The sequence below is a fragment of the Ixodes scapularis genome, unplaced genomic scaffold (genome assembly GCF_016920785.2).
Source record: "Ixodes scapularis isolate PalLabHiFi unplaced genomic scaffold, ASM1692078v2 PGA_scaffold3__209_contigs__length_174095766, whole genome shotgun sequence".
NCBI classification, from domain to species: Eukaryota; Metazoa; Arthropoda; class Arachnida; order Ixodida; family Ixodidae; genus Ixodes; species Ixodes scapularis.
The window spans coordinates 166,740,613-166,756,535 of NW_024609868.1; the positions used below are offsets into that span (position 1 = coordinate 166,740,613).

Genomic DNA, 15,923 nt, shown 5'->3' on the forward strand with positions numbered 1-15,923 from the left:
TTAGTTACGCCGCCAAACTAAATTTCCACCTGGTTTCGCTATGCCAACTCTTTTGGGTATAATAAGTGTTGTGTCAAGTTACGGTCATGTCAAAGTACCTGTGCGCCGAAAATCAGCACCTCAGCTGACCGCAAAGCCCTTGACGGCCAGACCGTGTGTTGGCCGGCAACTTTTTTTTCTCGGCTTTGGAACCACCTTTCGTAAATTTGTTTCAATTGGAAGTACAGTCCACTATTCCCTTCCTGCCTAAAAAGTCTCCACCTCCCACGACCAGTGGTATTTTGTTGACAGCCCTTTCATGATCAAAACCGGTTCCCATTGAGTTACGCCGCCCAAACCAAATTTCGACCTGGTTTTCCTATGCCACCTCTTTTTGGCATATTAAGTGCTGTGTCATGTTACTGTCAAGTTCAAGCACCTGTGTGCCCAAATCTTCCATTTGCACAGCCCGCTATAACACAACATTTTGTGTCCAATATTGGATATCCAGTACAGCTTTATTCGTTGGAAACATAACTTTCACACCTGCTGTCTTAATGAAACTTGGCACACCTCGTGCAGAAACTTTGTGAACATCTCACTCGCCTCCAAATATAATCGTTCCAACGGTCCTACGTTTACAGCGACGAGCGAAATAAATTTCCCACACAGAGCAATTATGGTGGCGGCCATCTTGTTTTTCGGAAAATTGCTCCAACTCCTTTTTCGGCCGCAACTAGAAAAATTACCCCTAATAACGACTCAAACTCAATATATAAGAAGTGGAGAACAGCTAAATGCCCTTCTGCCCCAGCACTCATGCAACGTCACCCTCAAAGTATCGGCTCAAAAAGCAAAAGTTTCGTCCGTGCGCGCTTCCGCCGCCACAGATTGGCATGCGAAAAGGCGCCGCAGGCTGCTGAACGCGCCTCACTGTCGAACGCCAGCTCCTCCGCTTGCGGCGCTGCGCGCGTTTTTCAAAGCGCCCCCTATAGTTCCCGCACGGAGCGTATAGGTGGCGCCACTCATTTTCCAAGATGGCGGGTTTAGTGAGGGTCAGAGATGCGTGCCGCTGTTGAGCCTGTCTAGTGTGCTGGCTTCACTGAGCGACATAAATTATTCCTGGCAATTCGAGGAAGCTAATGTTTTATGAGCGTAGGTCACCTCTTTAACCTGAAAACAAGAACGGTGTTTAGCGTATTAATTACGGAAGGATGCGCGTTTTAATTCTGGAGCGAAACCGAAACTAACCTCTATTTTGGATTTAATTTCTCGTTATACGTCTTAATTTCGGATTCTTTCATGAGTCAAGATGTGTCTCACATCGTAATTATTTACTTAGAAAAGTTGTTCGCGGAAACTTTATTTTGTGACATACTGTTCGATCCAGGCTGATATTCGTCGTTGTTGAAAAAATCAGTGCTGATATCTGTGCATTCTCGCTGCCTTTTTCTCGCTCAGATAATTGTCATGGGAAGTAGTGACAATTATCCCAGCACAAAAATAAGAGAATAATTCCAATTTTTACAATATGTCCACGAAACGCGTAAACTAATAAACGCTGCTCTCACTGCAACAGCCCAAGACAAAATCCAAGTCAGACAGCTGAAGTGTGTGTGTGTGTTTTTATAGCACCGCGTGACGCGTAGGACTTCATATTACATCCAGCGTTTAACTGTTCGTCTATCTTGATAACTATGTCAGAGTTTTTCATATGCTAAAAATAAAACAGAATTATACCTTTCTAGAAAGACTATTATGGTTTAATAGAGTATTCTCGTGATCTTGTCGTTAATTAGAGGCATACATTGCCGCGATTTGTATTTTAATAATAATATTAAAATTCACATATTTGAATAAGTAATTATTCAAGCTTTAATATAATTTGTTGCACATGATCTATGTTTTTAACGCGCGAAGAAATATAACAATGAAGACTGTGCTAATTATCATCACTGGTCCCAATTGCTGCATTTTAATTACAAATAAAATAAAAATAGTCTAAAATCAATGAAAACATTCTAGCTAATGTGAGAAATCCATGTAAAATTACTGTGGGTAAAGTATATTGTGCTTTCAAAGTCGCGACTTTTGACAATCGGCGAAACGTCCAAAGTCGCCGCCAATATACTTCCAGACCAAATGCCCAAAAGTAAAAAAAAAAAAAAACATTTTTTAATTACTAGTTTTTCATAACATTTATTTACTTTTGTATTTGCTCGCCGTCGTTTTGCCAATCTCAGCCTTTCCAGATCGAAGGAACGCCTACCTGCTTGCACGTCTGCTCACTGCAGCACGTTTCGTTGGCGTTGGAAGCCGGTGAAACAGTAGTGAGTTTTAATATTGCGCATACGAGCGAACTCAAGCCCTGTGTGTTTGCGATAGCTTTGCGTGTTCCACACTGCGCGTGCGCGGAGCCCGAAATTGCGGTCTTGGATGGCGCATGGCGATGAGGCGCACGCACAACGTGGGGCACGCAACTCTAACGCAAACGCACACCGCTTGCGTTTGCATCTATGCGCAATACTGAAACTCTCCAGTAAGGCACAATCCCATACCGGCTGCAGCACTACATTGGGACAGTGAAGAGTGTTGTTTGCATTCGGAAGCGACATTTCGCGATCCATGATCGCGAGCAGTTCCACCATGCACGCTGAGCAGGAGAATCGGGGGACCCTCACTAGAGCGCTTCCCATTTCCGCCGCGGGAGGGCGAGCGTCGAGCTGGAGACGCGAATAGTCATAATGTCACGAAGGACGATGTGACAAACAAGGAATAACTGAAGAAACTGAAACGTTTAATGGGGCGAATTTGGACCCAAAATCAAAAGGAAACAGAAGATAACAGCAGAGCGTCGCGGGCGATGAAGTCGGCGTAACAGCAGAGTCGAACGCTGGGGCGAGACTGACTGCGGATTGCCACGCAGAGCCCCTTATGTACACGCGCTGGCTTCTGGCACAATCGACCGAGAGGGTTTGGCGACTTGAACATTCGTACCTCGAACAAGCAACAGAGTTCTCGAATGTACCAAACACTAAATTGCAAGAATAAATAAATAAAAGACGCGTCGCTCCCAGGAATCGATCCCTGGCTCTTCGCGTGGGAAGCAAGCACGATGACTGATAGGTCACGGCCGCGCGGCCTGCTTCGCCAGCTGCGGGTGCGGCAATATGCGGGTGCCTTTTTTGGAGTCACTTGAAGGCTTGGAATAAAATTATGTTTTATTTAATTATCTAAAAAAAAACAAAAAAAACTTTAAGCTCGATCTAGTGTTACGGTTAAAGTGCACAACGGTGTCAGACACCGTTGTACTCTTTAATTTAAACGTGTTCTTCTCAAGTGCAGTTCTTTCATCTAGATAAGAAAAGCGAAATATTATTGATTGTGTTTTTTTTTATCCAGATGTCTCCCAAGCCTGTGTATTTTTTTTATCGTCGATACCTTTACACCTAGTTTTTTGTCAAAAATTTCGGTAACCACTTTCTGGTTCAACAAAACCAGCGCCAGTGTCAATATGGTGCTTGAAAAGAGATGTGCCAGAGCCCGGTTGTGAAAGTCGACATGCCCTCTAAGAAATAATGGAGGAAAAAGGTACCAACGGCGCGTCTCCCTTCCTTCTACTGACGCGCCCCCAAGCGGACACGAGATAAAGGGAGGAACGAAACCTTTTTCTCCTTCTCCAGGCAGACGGGAGCAAGCTTTTGCCCTCGCGACTCATCTTTCGGTTTCGTTTTTCGAGCCCGTCGCGCACTTTGTTTAATAATTGTTGTTGAGTTGACTGAGCTTGAGCGGCAGCGAAAGCCGCCTGTAATTCCGTCTTCTAGTCCAAACGTGCCGAACATTTCGGTCACATTGACGTTTTTACCACTAATTTTATCAAACGAGCAAACGAAGCCGCTAGAAACAGCGAAGTTCCGGAGCAATACCAGCAGCGCGATTGCGGGACCCACGCAGGAACTACAGTAGCGGAACCACGCGGAACTGTGTCGACGCTTTCGACGTTATGGAAATCGCAGGAACTGCGTCCAAGTTAGGGAGGGTTTGCTGCCGGCTGGCTGGGTGCCTTCCGTGCTGAGTTCGGTTCTGTCTCCTGATGCCGAGGGCAAACCGGCAATCAACGTCGTTCTGTGTTTCTGCGTCGCAGCAACATAGTAGCAACATCGTGATGGCAGTGTTGTGTGTTGTAAACCGAAGACTGGAATTATCGCCGGTGTGACCGTATGTTCGCGATTCAGTGGTGTAACAACAAGATGAGATGACGTAAACTGTCGGGCATTGATGCCGCTGGTCGGGCCGTGATCGGAGGGGGCGGGGTGTCGCAGGTTGACATTCCGCTTTACATTGAAGAGTTTAAGACCACTTGAGGGTGCAATCGATCGACGTGCGGATAGTCATGTTGGAACGCTGGTCGAACAGTAAGCTCCTATCGTGCTATCGTACAGTGGCCAATAGGGTGACCACCCGTCCCGCGACTCGCGGGACTGTCCCGCATTGAGGGCTCGTGTCCCGCGTCCCGCAAGAAATACCAAAATCTTTAAAATTTCCCGCATTTCACATTGTCGTAGCATTCACTACGCAAATTATGGCGCTTCTGAAGGGCGGGCCACGGGGTAGCACGAAGTTCATTAATAAACGTGTGAATCTCAATGGTGTGCCATTTTCTACACAAGCACTGCGGAAAGCGACCATCGTTCTTGCAGGAGACGGATGTGCAGGTGCCGTTGCGCCTCTCCATGGCAAAATATTGCGAGCGAAAATCGCTCTACTAAAGTTGAAAAACAACTATTGTAATTATTTGCAAATGATACTGTGCAATGTGAAAGGGTTGTTCCGGAAAGCTTTTTTTTTTTTTTTTTGGTGAGGACGGCCAGACATAGCAAAAAACCTGCAACTCACAAAGGTGGAAAAAACAACACAAGGTTCTAAATTTATGCAAAAGCATGTTAGTATAAGAGTAAGTATCGTCAGGAAACAAAATGGTGTAAAAGATTTACTGTTTCTTATTTCCCTTTCATGCATTGGGGTCTGCTGCGGTCAATTTTTATGTTTTCGACTTAGACGCACTAATGTCTAAGTTGTATGTCTTAGACATACAACTTAGTCTTACAACTAAGACATACAACCGTAATAAAATATTTTCCATTAGAATTACACACAAAATGTATCATTGTGACCGAAAATAATTTTAGCTTAATTGCCGCCACACGAGCTCAGGTGTATAATATGCTTTAGGACAGCACAGGATATCGGGGTGTGCGTGATGGTGAATTTTTTTAATACGTTTATCTTGAGTGGGGAAAATACCGTCCTCCTCTTCCTGAATGAATGAATAAAGAATGAATAACTCGGGTACATTTAGTCGATTTTTGAGTTACGACGGTGTGTAGCGTAGAAAGTGTCCCTTAATTGTGAGGTGTGAGTTTTTTTTATGCCTTGTGTAATATTGCAGATATATTATTTAAATGTACTGTTTCGAGGGCTCAACGGCGAAACCGAAACCACCACCTCCATCATGATGGCAACGCTTGTAATCAGCTGCATGTCCATCGAGTGACGCAAAGTTCGTATTGCGGTAATGCAAGACGTACGGCTGGCCTGGTCGCAAGGTTAGTTCCCATCAGCCAGATAAGATGCTGCAGCTGTTTTCATGGTTTGACATGCAGATATCAAACACCCGTAGCAAATATTAGTGCACATTTATTAGGTTGCCGCTCGAAAAGCGAGATTGCCACGATGAACGCAGGCTTAGTTATATTCTAAGAACTACAAGTTTAGTTGTGTACAATTCGCGCTGCAAAAGTGTTATAGAATCTAATCCTAAGCTCTCGCTGAGCAGGAAATGAATAAACCATAGTTGCACTTACCAACTACGCCCGCTAAAACATAACATAACAAGCAGAAATCATCCGCTGAGAAGTCAAACGACGCAGTAGAAAAATACGGGGAAAAAAGTGGTAGTACAAACAAGAAACCTCCTTGCAAACGAAGATGACATCAGAGCATAGGGTTGCTTGATAAACAGCCAACCCGCTGAATTCCCGCTGAGAAGCTGGTGGTACCATTTTTAATATAAGTTATTGATTGGATCGCGGACTTTCATTGGAGTAATATTGTGCCAGTTCTCCCTAATTCGATATGCCATTTACTTTGGTTTTACCTTTGACCGGAGTCGCCCTTTAAGTGATGAATGTGCAGCCTGACCTCCACTGCAGCTGCAGGGCACATAATTTAGATTGAATGTCGGGAAGGCACAGGGATGAAGGCATTGAAAGCTTATACGGTGCGGCGGCGTGACGGGTAAGTTCCCATCAGGGTGCGGAGTAACGTCGGTGCGTATGGGGGGCTGTGAGAGCGACGCTCACTGCTGGCTGGCTCTGTTGGGCAGATAACGGCCGTATAAAGGGGTATCGATGTTGCGGCTGCGATCAGTGTCACGAGGGCCAGAAGAATTATAATTGCTGGCGCGGTTGAATTGAAAAAAACAAATCGTGTCATAAAATTCTGACTTTGACGACAGTCTCGGAGACTGTGTCCTGGCGCTTGGCATTGTCCTGCGAGTAGCTGCCAATACCAAATTGGCCTATGGATGTTTATGAACATTCCTGTGGCGAGCTGTCACCGTATATGGTACTGTATGGTTAGCCGTAAGAAGCCACAAAAGACGCTAAACCCATTTACACAAGAATCTATATCTTTGAAGCTATAGAATCTCGACCATTCGGATGTCGATAGCCGGCTATACAATAAAGGTCTATTGAGATATAGACTCGTGACCATTCAATTTTTGTTAGCCGGCTAAAAGGTGTTTTATGCCGCTTACGCTATAGACCCGCGACCTTCTTAGCAATACAGATGTAGGAAAATGGAAGAGAGTTAATCGTGCGGTCAGTCGCTCGGGGGGAGAATCGTTTTTTAGCCAGCAATTTTTAGTCACGGGTGCTATAAACCCGCCATCACAAAAGCGTCATCATTTGCCTATAGAACTATTGCAGTTTTGCCGGCTAATCTCCCTTCGTGTTGCCTACCTCGACGTTGACGTCGTTTCAATCTTCCGTTTTCTAGCTATAATTATCTATTCCAATCCCTTCAAGTGTATTTTTATTGTTTGTCAATATGTGCATTTCGTAGCTTTAACCTATTCTACACTGTTCGTGTACCTGCAATTTTTATTACCCGTTAACATATATTTCTTTCTGCGTGCTGTTCTTTTATATATTTAACGTTTTTGCGTGTATTTTGTTGTTCTCGACGGCGGCGTCAACGAACATAAAGCCGCTGCTTATGCCGCTACCGAGGAGAGTTCTACTTTTGTCGCGAGAGTCTACAGCTCTATAAGTTTGTCTATGTACTCGAATGAAGTCTTCAAAGGGCTGTTTACAATGCCAGTAAACATATCATCAGCATAGGCAGAGCAAGGACGCAGCAATCGCGACGCGAGAGTCGACTGCGCCTCGATCTTGCCGCCCGCCCTCGCTCTGCAGAAATGTGATCGTGGAAGTGTCGAGAACCGTTAGTTTTCTGAAAATGTGAGACGCTACTTCGTCGTGGCGATTCCTTCGCCCTTCGAATGGCTGCGAAGCCGTTCCAGCGAACCGCGTTCACTATATTTAATGTCTTTCAGAATTCGTTCGCGCAGCATCGCAACCTTCCGTCTGCGAGCGCCGGCGGTTCATTGTCGGGGTGGTTCATGTTCACGGGGGTTCATATACGCGGGGATTCGTTAAATGCTCGCATTAAAGTCGTGACGATGAACCGCCTGCGCCCGCAGACTGCCAACATTCGCCAGAGAGGTTGCGATGCTGAGTGGGTGGTTGCTGGCAGCCGCTGCTGCGCAGGGCACGCCCACCGCTGAAACCTCCTCGCAGGCATTCGCGGGGCAAAGGATTTTCAACGACAAAGCAGTGTCGTCCATGATCAGCAAGCTAAAATTACTCGAGAGTCCCGCGCTCACATTTCAGCAGGGCGAACACGGGCAGCAAGGCGAGACGCAGTTGACTCTCTTGTCGCGGTTGCTGCGTCGTTGCCCTGCCTACAATGATGACATAAGCACTGGCATTCGAAACAGCTCTCTCGAGACCCCATGCGCGCCAAATAGACGAGTCTATAGCGCTAGAGATTGTCTTGACAACTGTAGTACTTACCTTGGAAGGAGCGTAAGCCGTGGTGCAATATCCGTTCACGCCAGCGTCGACAACGACGAAGTATACACAAAAGCACATGTTAACCGCCGAAAAAAATATCTAATCAATATCCTTAGGCGCGCGTCACCCTAGTTACGTGATGTCACATTTCAGTTCCGCGTATTCCAAAGATGAGCAAGCGCTGTTTCTGATTATTTTGGAGCACAGCTCTTAGGCGCCCGTTTCTGGGTTGACCTGCGTCGCCGTCGGCGTAATTGCGCGTTGCATTATGGGACGTTCCCCATAATGAGGTCACACGTGACGCCACTCAACTCTAGAAAATTTGTCACGGTCACGTCACGTGACGTCACACGTCACGTGACGTCACACGTGACGTCACGAGGGTAACACGTCTGACGTAACACGTGACGTCACGTGTGACGTCAGGTGAATGAATGTGACATCACGTGAAATTTATCGGAAAAACTTTTTTGTTAAACTTAGCGGAAAAAGTTCCCGAATAAATTTAGCGGGAAAATTGATGTCACGTGACCTCAAAACTAATTCGATTTCCCCGCTAAATTTAACAGGAAAAGTTTCGCTAAATTTCTCGCTAACTTTGGCTGAAAAACGCTGGTAAATTTCCCTCTGAATGGGAGTAGAGCAGGAGAGGAGGAAGAGAGGGAGAGGAGGGGCATACCCGAGGAGGAAAAGGAGGTACCCTCCCCTCTTCCTCCTCAAGAGCTGCGCTCTAATTCGGCCTTACAGAGTATTGTAAACGTCTTTTTTTTAATTCTAAAATATTAAATTTGTTGGAGCATCTAGCACACAACCCCAGCAGCCGTCATCGTAATGCGTAGGGACTCTAATTCACGACAGTGGTATGAACTGAACTTACGAATGAAAAACATATTACACAGCAATAAGCGGCACCGTACATTTCCCGACTCGCGGTTAAAACAAGGACGTTTTATGTTTGTGTTTTGTGTGTTTTTTGCCAGGGCCATGTATATGTAACAAAACCATTTATTACACCATAGAAAGGGGTATCCACACGAAGGAGAACTCCGCGGACGGATGTCGTGACGTCAACAAACCGGGAAACTCCGTCCCCGGCTCCGCCGCGTGCACCTGCGGAGCTTTCGTGCTGTCAGCACAAAGCCTCCGCGCCTCCGCCACGGAGGAGAACGCGCCGCGAGGCGTCAAAAAGGGATGACGTATGTCTCACGTGATGCGCGATCCGCGGAGGAAAGGGGCGGATTTCTCCTTCGTGTGGATCCCCCTTAATCGGGGATTCCACAACGATGCAGATGCTGCCGTGGCTTTTCTGCCAGTCTGAAACCGCAAGGCAGTTCTACGTGCCACGACATGACGGAGCTGACACGGCTCCCATCCTACTCGGCAGCCAAGATTGGCTACTGACCATTTCGCCCACATCGACGTCATCAGCGGCTGGGCTATTTAACCATCAACGGGACCTGCATGATCTGAGAGGGCTCGGCGTCCACGCAGCGAGCAGGATGCTCAAATTCACCTTGTTCATCACGCAGATGCTGCCGTGGCTTTTCTGCCAGTCTGAAACCGCAAGGCAGTTCTACGTGCCACGACATGACGCAGCTGACACGGCTCCCACCCTACTCGGCAGCCAAGATTGGCTACCGACCATTTCGCCCACATTGACGTCATCAGCGGCTGGGCTATTTAACCATCAACGGGACCTGCACCATCTGAGAGGGCTCGGCGTCCACGCAGCGAGCAAGATGCTCAAATTCACCTTGTTCATCACGCAGATGCTGCCGTGGCTTTTCTGCCAGTCTGAAACCGCAAGGCAGTTCTACGTGCCACGACATGACGCAGCTGACACGGCTCCCACCCTACTCGGCAGCTAAGATTGGCTACCGACCATTTCGCCTACATTGACGTTATCAGCGGCTGGGCTATTTAACCATCAACGGGACCTGCACGATCTGAGAGGGCTCGGCGTCCACGCAGCGAGCAAGATGCTCAAATTCACCTTGTTCATCACGCAGATGCTGCCGTGGCTTTTCTGCCAGTCTGAAACCGCAAGGCAGTTCTACGTGCCACGACATGACGCAGCTGACACGGCTCCCACAATACTCGGCAGCTAAGATTGGCTACCGGCCATTTCGCCCACATTGGCGTCATCAGCGGCTGGGCTATTTAACCATCAACGGGACCTGCACGATCTGAGAGGGCTCGGCGTCCACGCAGCGAGGAAGATGCTCAAATTCACCTTGTTCATCTATCAGATGCTGCCGTGGCTTTTCTGCCAGTCTGAAACCGCAAGGCAGTTCTACGTGCCACGACATGACGCAGCTGACACGGCTCCCATCCTATTCGGCAGCCGAAATTGGCTACCGACCATTTCGCCCACATCGACGTCATCAGCGGCTTGGCTATTTAACCATCAACGGGACCTGCACGATCTGAGAGGGCTCGGCGTCCACGCAGCGAGCAAGATGCTCAAATTCACCTTGTTCATCACGCAGATGCTGCCGTGGCTTTTCTGCCAGTCTGAAACCGCAAGGCAGTTCTACATGCCACGACATGACGCAGCTGACACGGCTCCCACCCTTCTCGGCAGCTAAGATTGGCTACCGACCATTTCGCCCACATTGACGTCATCAGCGGCAGGGCTATTTAACCATCAACGGGACCTGCACGATCTGAGAGGGCTCGGCGTCCACGCAGCGAGCAATATGCTCAAATTCACCTTGCTCATCACGCAGATGCTGCCGTGGCTTTTCTGCCAGTCTGAAACCGCAAGGCAGTTCTACGTGCCACGACATGACGCAGCTGACACGGCTCCCACCCTACTCGGCAGCTAAGATTGGCTTCCGACCATTTCGCCCACATTGGCGTCATCAGCAGCTGGGCTATTTAACCATCAACGGGACCTGCACGATCTGAGAGGGCTCGGCGTCCACGCAGCGAGGAAGATGCTCAAATTCACCTTGTTCATCTATCAGATGCTGCCGTGGCTTTTCTGCCAGTCTGAAACCGCAAGGCAGTTCTACGTGCCACGACATGACGCAGCTGACACGGCTCCCATCCTATTCGGCAGCCGAGATTGGCTACCGACCATTTCGCCCACATCGACGTCATCAGCGGCTGGGCTATTTAACCATCAACGGGACCTGCACGATCTGAGAGGGCTCGGCGTCCACGCAGCGAGCAAGATGCTCAAATTCACCTTGTTCATCACGCAGATGCTGCCGTGGCTTTTCTGCCAGTCTGAAACCGCAAGGCAGTTCTACGTGCCACGACATGACGCAGCTGACACGGCTCCCACCCTTCTCGGCAGCTAAGATTGGCTACCGACCATTTCGCCCACATTGACGTCATCAGCGGCAGGGCTATTTAACCATCAACGGGACCTGCACGATCTGAGAGGGCTCGGCGTCCACGCAGCGAGCAATATGCTCAAATTCACCTTGTTCATCACGCAGATGCTGCCGTGGCTTTTCTGCCAGTCTGAAACCGCAAGGCAGTTCTACGTGCCACGACATGACGCAGCTGACACGGCTCCCACCCTACTCGGCAGCTAAGATTGGCTACCGACCATTTCGCCCACATTGACGTCATCAGCGGCTGGGCTATTTAACCATCAACGGGACCTGCACGATCTGAGAGGGCTCGGCGTCCACGCAGCGAGCAATATGCTCAAATTCACCTTGTTCATCACGCAGATGCTGCCGTGGCTTTTCTGCCAGTCTGAAACCGCAAGGCAGTTCTACGTGCCACGACATGACGCAGCTGACACGGCTCCCACCCTACTCGGCAGCTAAGATTGGCTACCGACCATTTCGCCCACATTGACGTCATCAGCGGCTGGGCTATTTAACCATCAACGGGACCTGCACGATCTGAGAGGGCTCGGCGTCCACGCAGCGAGCAAGATGCTCAAATTCACCTTGTTCATCACGCAGACGCTGCCGTGGCTTTTCTGCCAGTCTGAAACCGCAAGGCAGTTCTACGTGCCACGACATGACGCAGCTGACACGGCTCCCACCCTACTCGGCAGCTAAGATTGGCTACCGACCATTTCGCCCACATTGACGTCATCAGCGGCTGGGCTATTTAACCATCAACGGGACCTGCACGATCTGAGAGGGCTCGGCGTCCACGCAGCGAGCAAGATGCTCAAATTCACCTTGTTCATCACGCAGACGCTGCCGTGGCTTTTCTGCCAGTCTGAAACCGCAAGGCAGTTCTACGTGCCACGAAATGACGCAGCTGACACGGCTCCCACCCTACTCGGCAGCTAAGATTGGCTACCGACCATTTCGCCCACATTGACGTCATCAGCGGCTGGGCTATTTAACCATCAACGGGACCTGCACGATCTGAGAGGGCTCGGCGTCCACGCAGCGAGCAAGATGCTCAAATTCACCTTGTTCATCACGCAGACGCTGCCGTGGCTTTTCTGCCAGTCTGAAACCGCAAGGCAGTTCTACGTGCCACGAAATGACGCAGCTGACACGGCTCCCACCCTACTCGGCAGCTAAGATTGGCTACCGACCATTTCGCCCACATTGACGTCATCAGCGGCTAGGCTATTTAACCATCAACGGGACCTGCACGATCTGAGAGGGCTCGGCGTCCACGCAGCGAGTAAGATGCTCAAATTCACCTTGTTCATCACGCAGATGCTGCCGTGGCTTTTCTGCCAGTCTGAAACCGCAAGGCAGTTCTACGTGCCACAACATGACGCAGCTGACACGGCTCCCATCCTACTCGGCGGCCAAGGTTGGCTACCGACCATTTCGCCCACATCGACGTCATCAGCTGCTGGGCTATTTAACCATCAACGGGACCTGCACGATCTGAGAGGGCTCGGCGTCCACGCAGCGAGCAAGATGCTCAAATTCACCTTGTTCATCTATCAGATGCTGCCGTGGCTTTTCCGCCAGTCTGAAACCGCAAGGCAGTTCTACGTGCCACGACATGACGCAGCTGACACGGCTCCCATCCTACTCGCCAGCCAAGATTGGCTACCGACCATTTCGCCCACATTGACGTCATCAGCGGCTGGGCTATTTAACCATCAACGGGACCTGCACGATCTGAGAGGGCTCGTCGTCCACGCAGCGAGCAAGATGCTCAAATTCACCTTGTTCATCACGCAGATGCTGCCGTGGCTTTTCTGCCAGTCTGAAACCGCAAGGCAGTTCTACGTGCCACGAAATGACGCAGCTGACACGGCTCCCACCCTACTCGGCAGCTAAGATTGGCTACCGACCATTTCGCCCACATTGACGTCATCAGCGGCTAGGCTATTTAACCATCAACGGGACCTGCACGATCTGAGAGGGCTCGGCGTCCACGCAGCGAGTAAGATGCTCAAATTCACCTTGTTCATCACGCAGATGCTGCCGTGGCTTTTCTGCCAGTCTGAAACCGCAAGGCAGTTCTACGTGCCACAACATGACGCAGCTGACACGGCTCCCATCCTACTCGGCGGCCAAGGTTGGCTACCGACCATTTCGCCCACATCGACGTCATCAGCTGCTGGGCTATTTAACCATCAACGGGACCTGCACGATCTGAGAGGGCTCGGCGTCCACGCAGCGAGCAAGATGCTCAAATTCACCTTGTTCATCTATCAGATGCTGCCGTGGCTTTTCCGCCAGTCTGAAACCGCAAGGCAGTTCTACGTGCCACGACATGACGCAGCTGACACGGCTCCCATCCTACTCGCCAGCCAAGATTGGCTACCGACCATTTCGCCCACATTGACGTCATCAGCGGCTGGGCTATTTAACCATCAACGGGACCTGCACGATCTGAGAGGGCTCGTCGTCCACGCAGCGAGCAAGATGCTCAAATTCACCTTGTTCATCACGCAGATGCTGCCGTGGCTTTTCTGCCAGTCTGAAACCGCAAGGCAGTTCTACATGCCACGACATGACGCAGCTGACACGGCTCCCACCCTTCTCGGCAGCTAAGATTGGCTACCGACCATTTCGCCCACATTGACGTCATCAGCGGCAGGGCTATTTAACCATCAACGGGACCTGCACGATCTGAGAGGGCTCGGCGTCCACGCAGCGAGCAATATGCTCAAATTCACCTTGTTCATCACGCAGATGCTGCCGTGGCTTTTCTGCCAGTCTGAAACCGCAAGGCAGTTCTACGTGCCACGACATGACGCAGCTGACACGGCTCCCACCCTACTCGGCAGCTAAGATTGGCTACCGACCATTTCGCCCACATTGACGTCATCAGCGGCTGGGCTATTTAACCATCAACGGGACCTGCACGATCTGAGAGGGCTCGGCGTCCACGCAGCGAGCAAGATGCTCAAATTCACCTTGTTCATTACGCAGGTTAGTTATACAACAAATCTACATGAGTTCCGTAGCGATTGTAGATCTTTGTTAGTCCTGCCGAGCCCTCAAAAGTGTCGTGAAATGCTGTATGATTGTTGGTACGTTGTAACTTTGGGCTGTAAATTGCGACTGTTACTCTCAGGAGACGTAGAGGAAAACCCTGGGCCTGACGAAAATGTCGAGGAATTGCTTCGTCAGATATTGGCTAATCAAAGTGGCATTGCCGAGGACATTAAGGAAATTAGATCAAACCAAGAGAATATGAAAGCTAACCAGTCACGTCTCGAGAATAGCATAAAGGAGATTAACAATAAAATCAATAGTCTTGAAAACACAATGAAAACAGTACAAGGCCTGAATGAAAACGTGATAGCAATTAACAAGAAGATTCAAAGTTTAGAAGAAACGATAAGATATCAGAACGATCGACTGATTGACTTCGAAAATCGAAGCCGTAGAAACAACCTGATAATATACGAACTGCCAGAAAAAGATAAAGAGAGCGAAGATGATTTGAAACAGAAGGTGATAAAAGAATTGTTTGACGTTAAGCTTGGTGCTCAAGTCATGTCTCTCGAGCGGATCCACAGATTAGGATGCAAACAAAACGAATCATGCCGGCCAGTTATCATGAAGCTGTTTAACTACAACGAGAAGCTGTCCGTGTTGAAGAACTGCAAAAAGTTGAAAGGAACGACTATCAGTGTCAGCAGCGATTATGCCAAGGAAACCAGAGAAAAAAGAAAAAAGCTATGGAACAGCGCTTCGACGAACAGGGCGGATGGGGATGACGTGTTTCTAGTCCACGATAAACTTAAAATCAATAACAAGACATATGAATGAGACCCGAAGCAGGATCAACGCGTACTTGTAAGAAACCGCAGTGAACGGGGTAAGTGACAAAAAAAGCAAGAATACGCACCGGCCGAACTCCGAGTAATGAATTTAAATGCACGAAGTATATTAAACAAGGACACTGACCTAGAAAGCGTATTTCTCTGTCACGCACCACATACACTCATTATAACAGAAACATGGCTTACGCCCGACGTAACGAGTGACTGTGTCATACCACCTAATTACAAAAATAATAAGAAAGGATAGGGGCTCTCGGGGAGGAGGTGTCGCTATTGCTGTTAAGAGTGATTTACATTGTATTGTCTTCGTACATTGGTTGGATGAGATGCTCTTTTGTAGAATAAAGTATTGTGACTTATCTTTTCTTGTTGTCGCGGCATATCGTTCCCCGAACAGCCCCGTTAATTTTCTAGAAGATCTCGATCTGATACTGCATAAATACATTAATGACAACACGAGAGTAATTTTGGCGGGTGATTTTAATTTGCCTTCTGTTAATTGGGAACTTTTGCAAGCTGGAAGTGTGGACAAAGTGAATGGCGAAAAAATGCTCGAGATTGCCTTCAGCCACATCATTACCCAAATAGTAAAAGAATTCACTAGAGTAACTGAC

The 15,923-nt window shown here is 48.8% G+C and overlaps 1 protein-coding gene across 1 annotated transcript; it reads left to right on the top strand.

The window, feature by feature from the left end:
- Positions 1-14,533: 14,533 nt before the first annotated feature.
- On the top strand, positions 14,534-15,283 carry LOC115309011 (the record flags this gene model as incomplete). The annotated part of the gene is made up of 1 exon (XM_040214878.2): positions 14,534-15,283. A coding segment is annotated over exon 1 (750 nt), but the record flags the coding sequence as incomplete, so codon positions are not given.
- Positions 15,284-15,923: the final 640 nt, after the last annotated feature.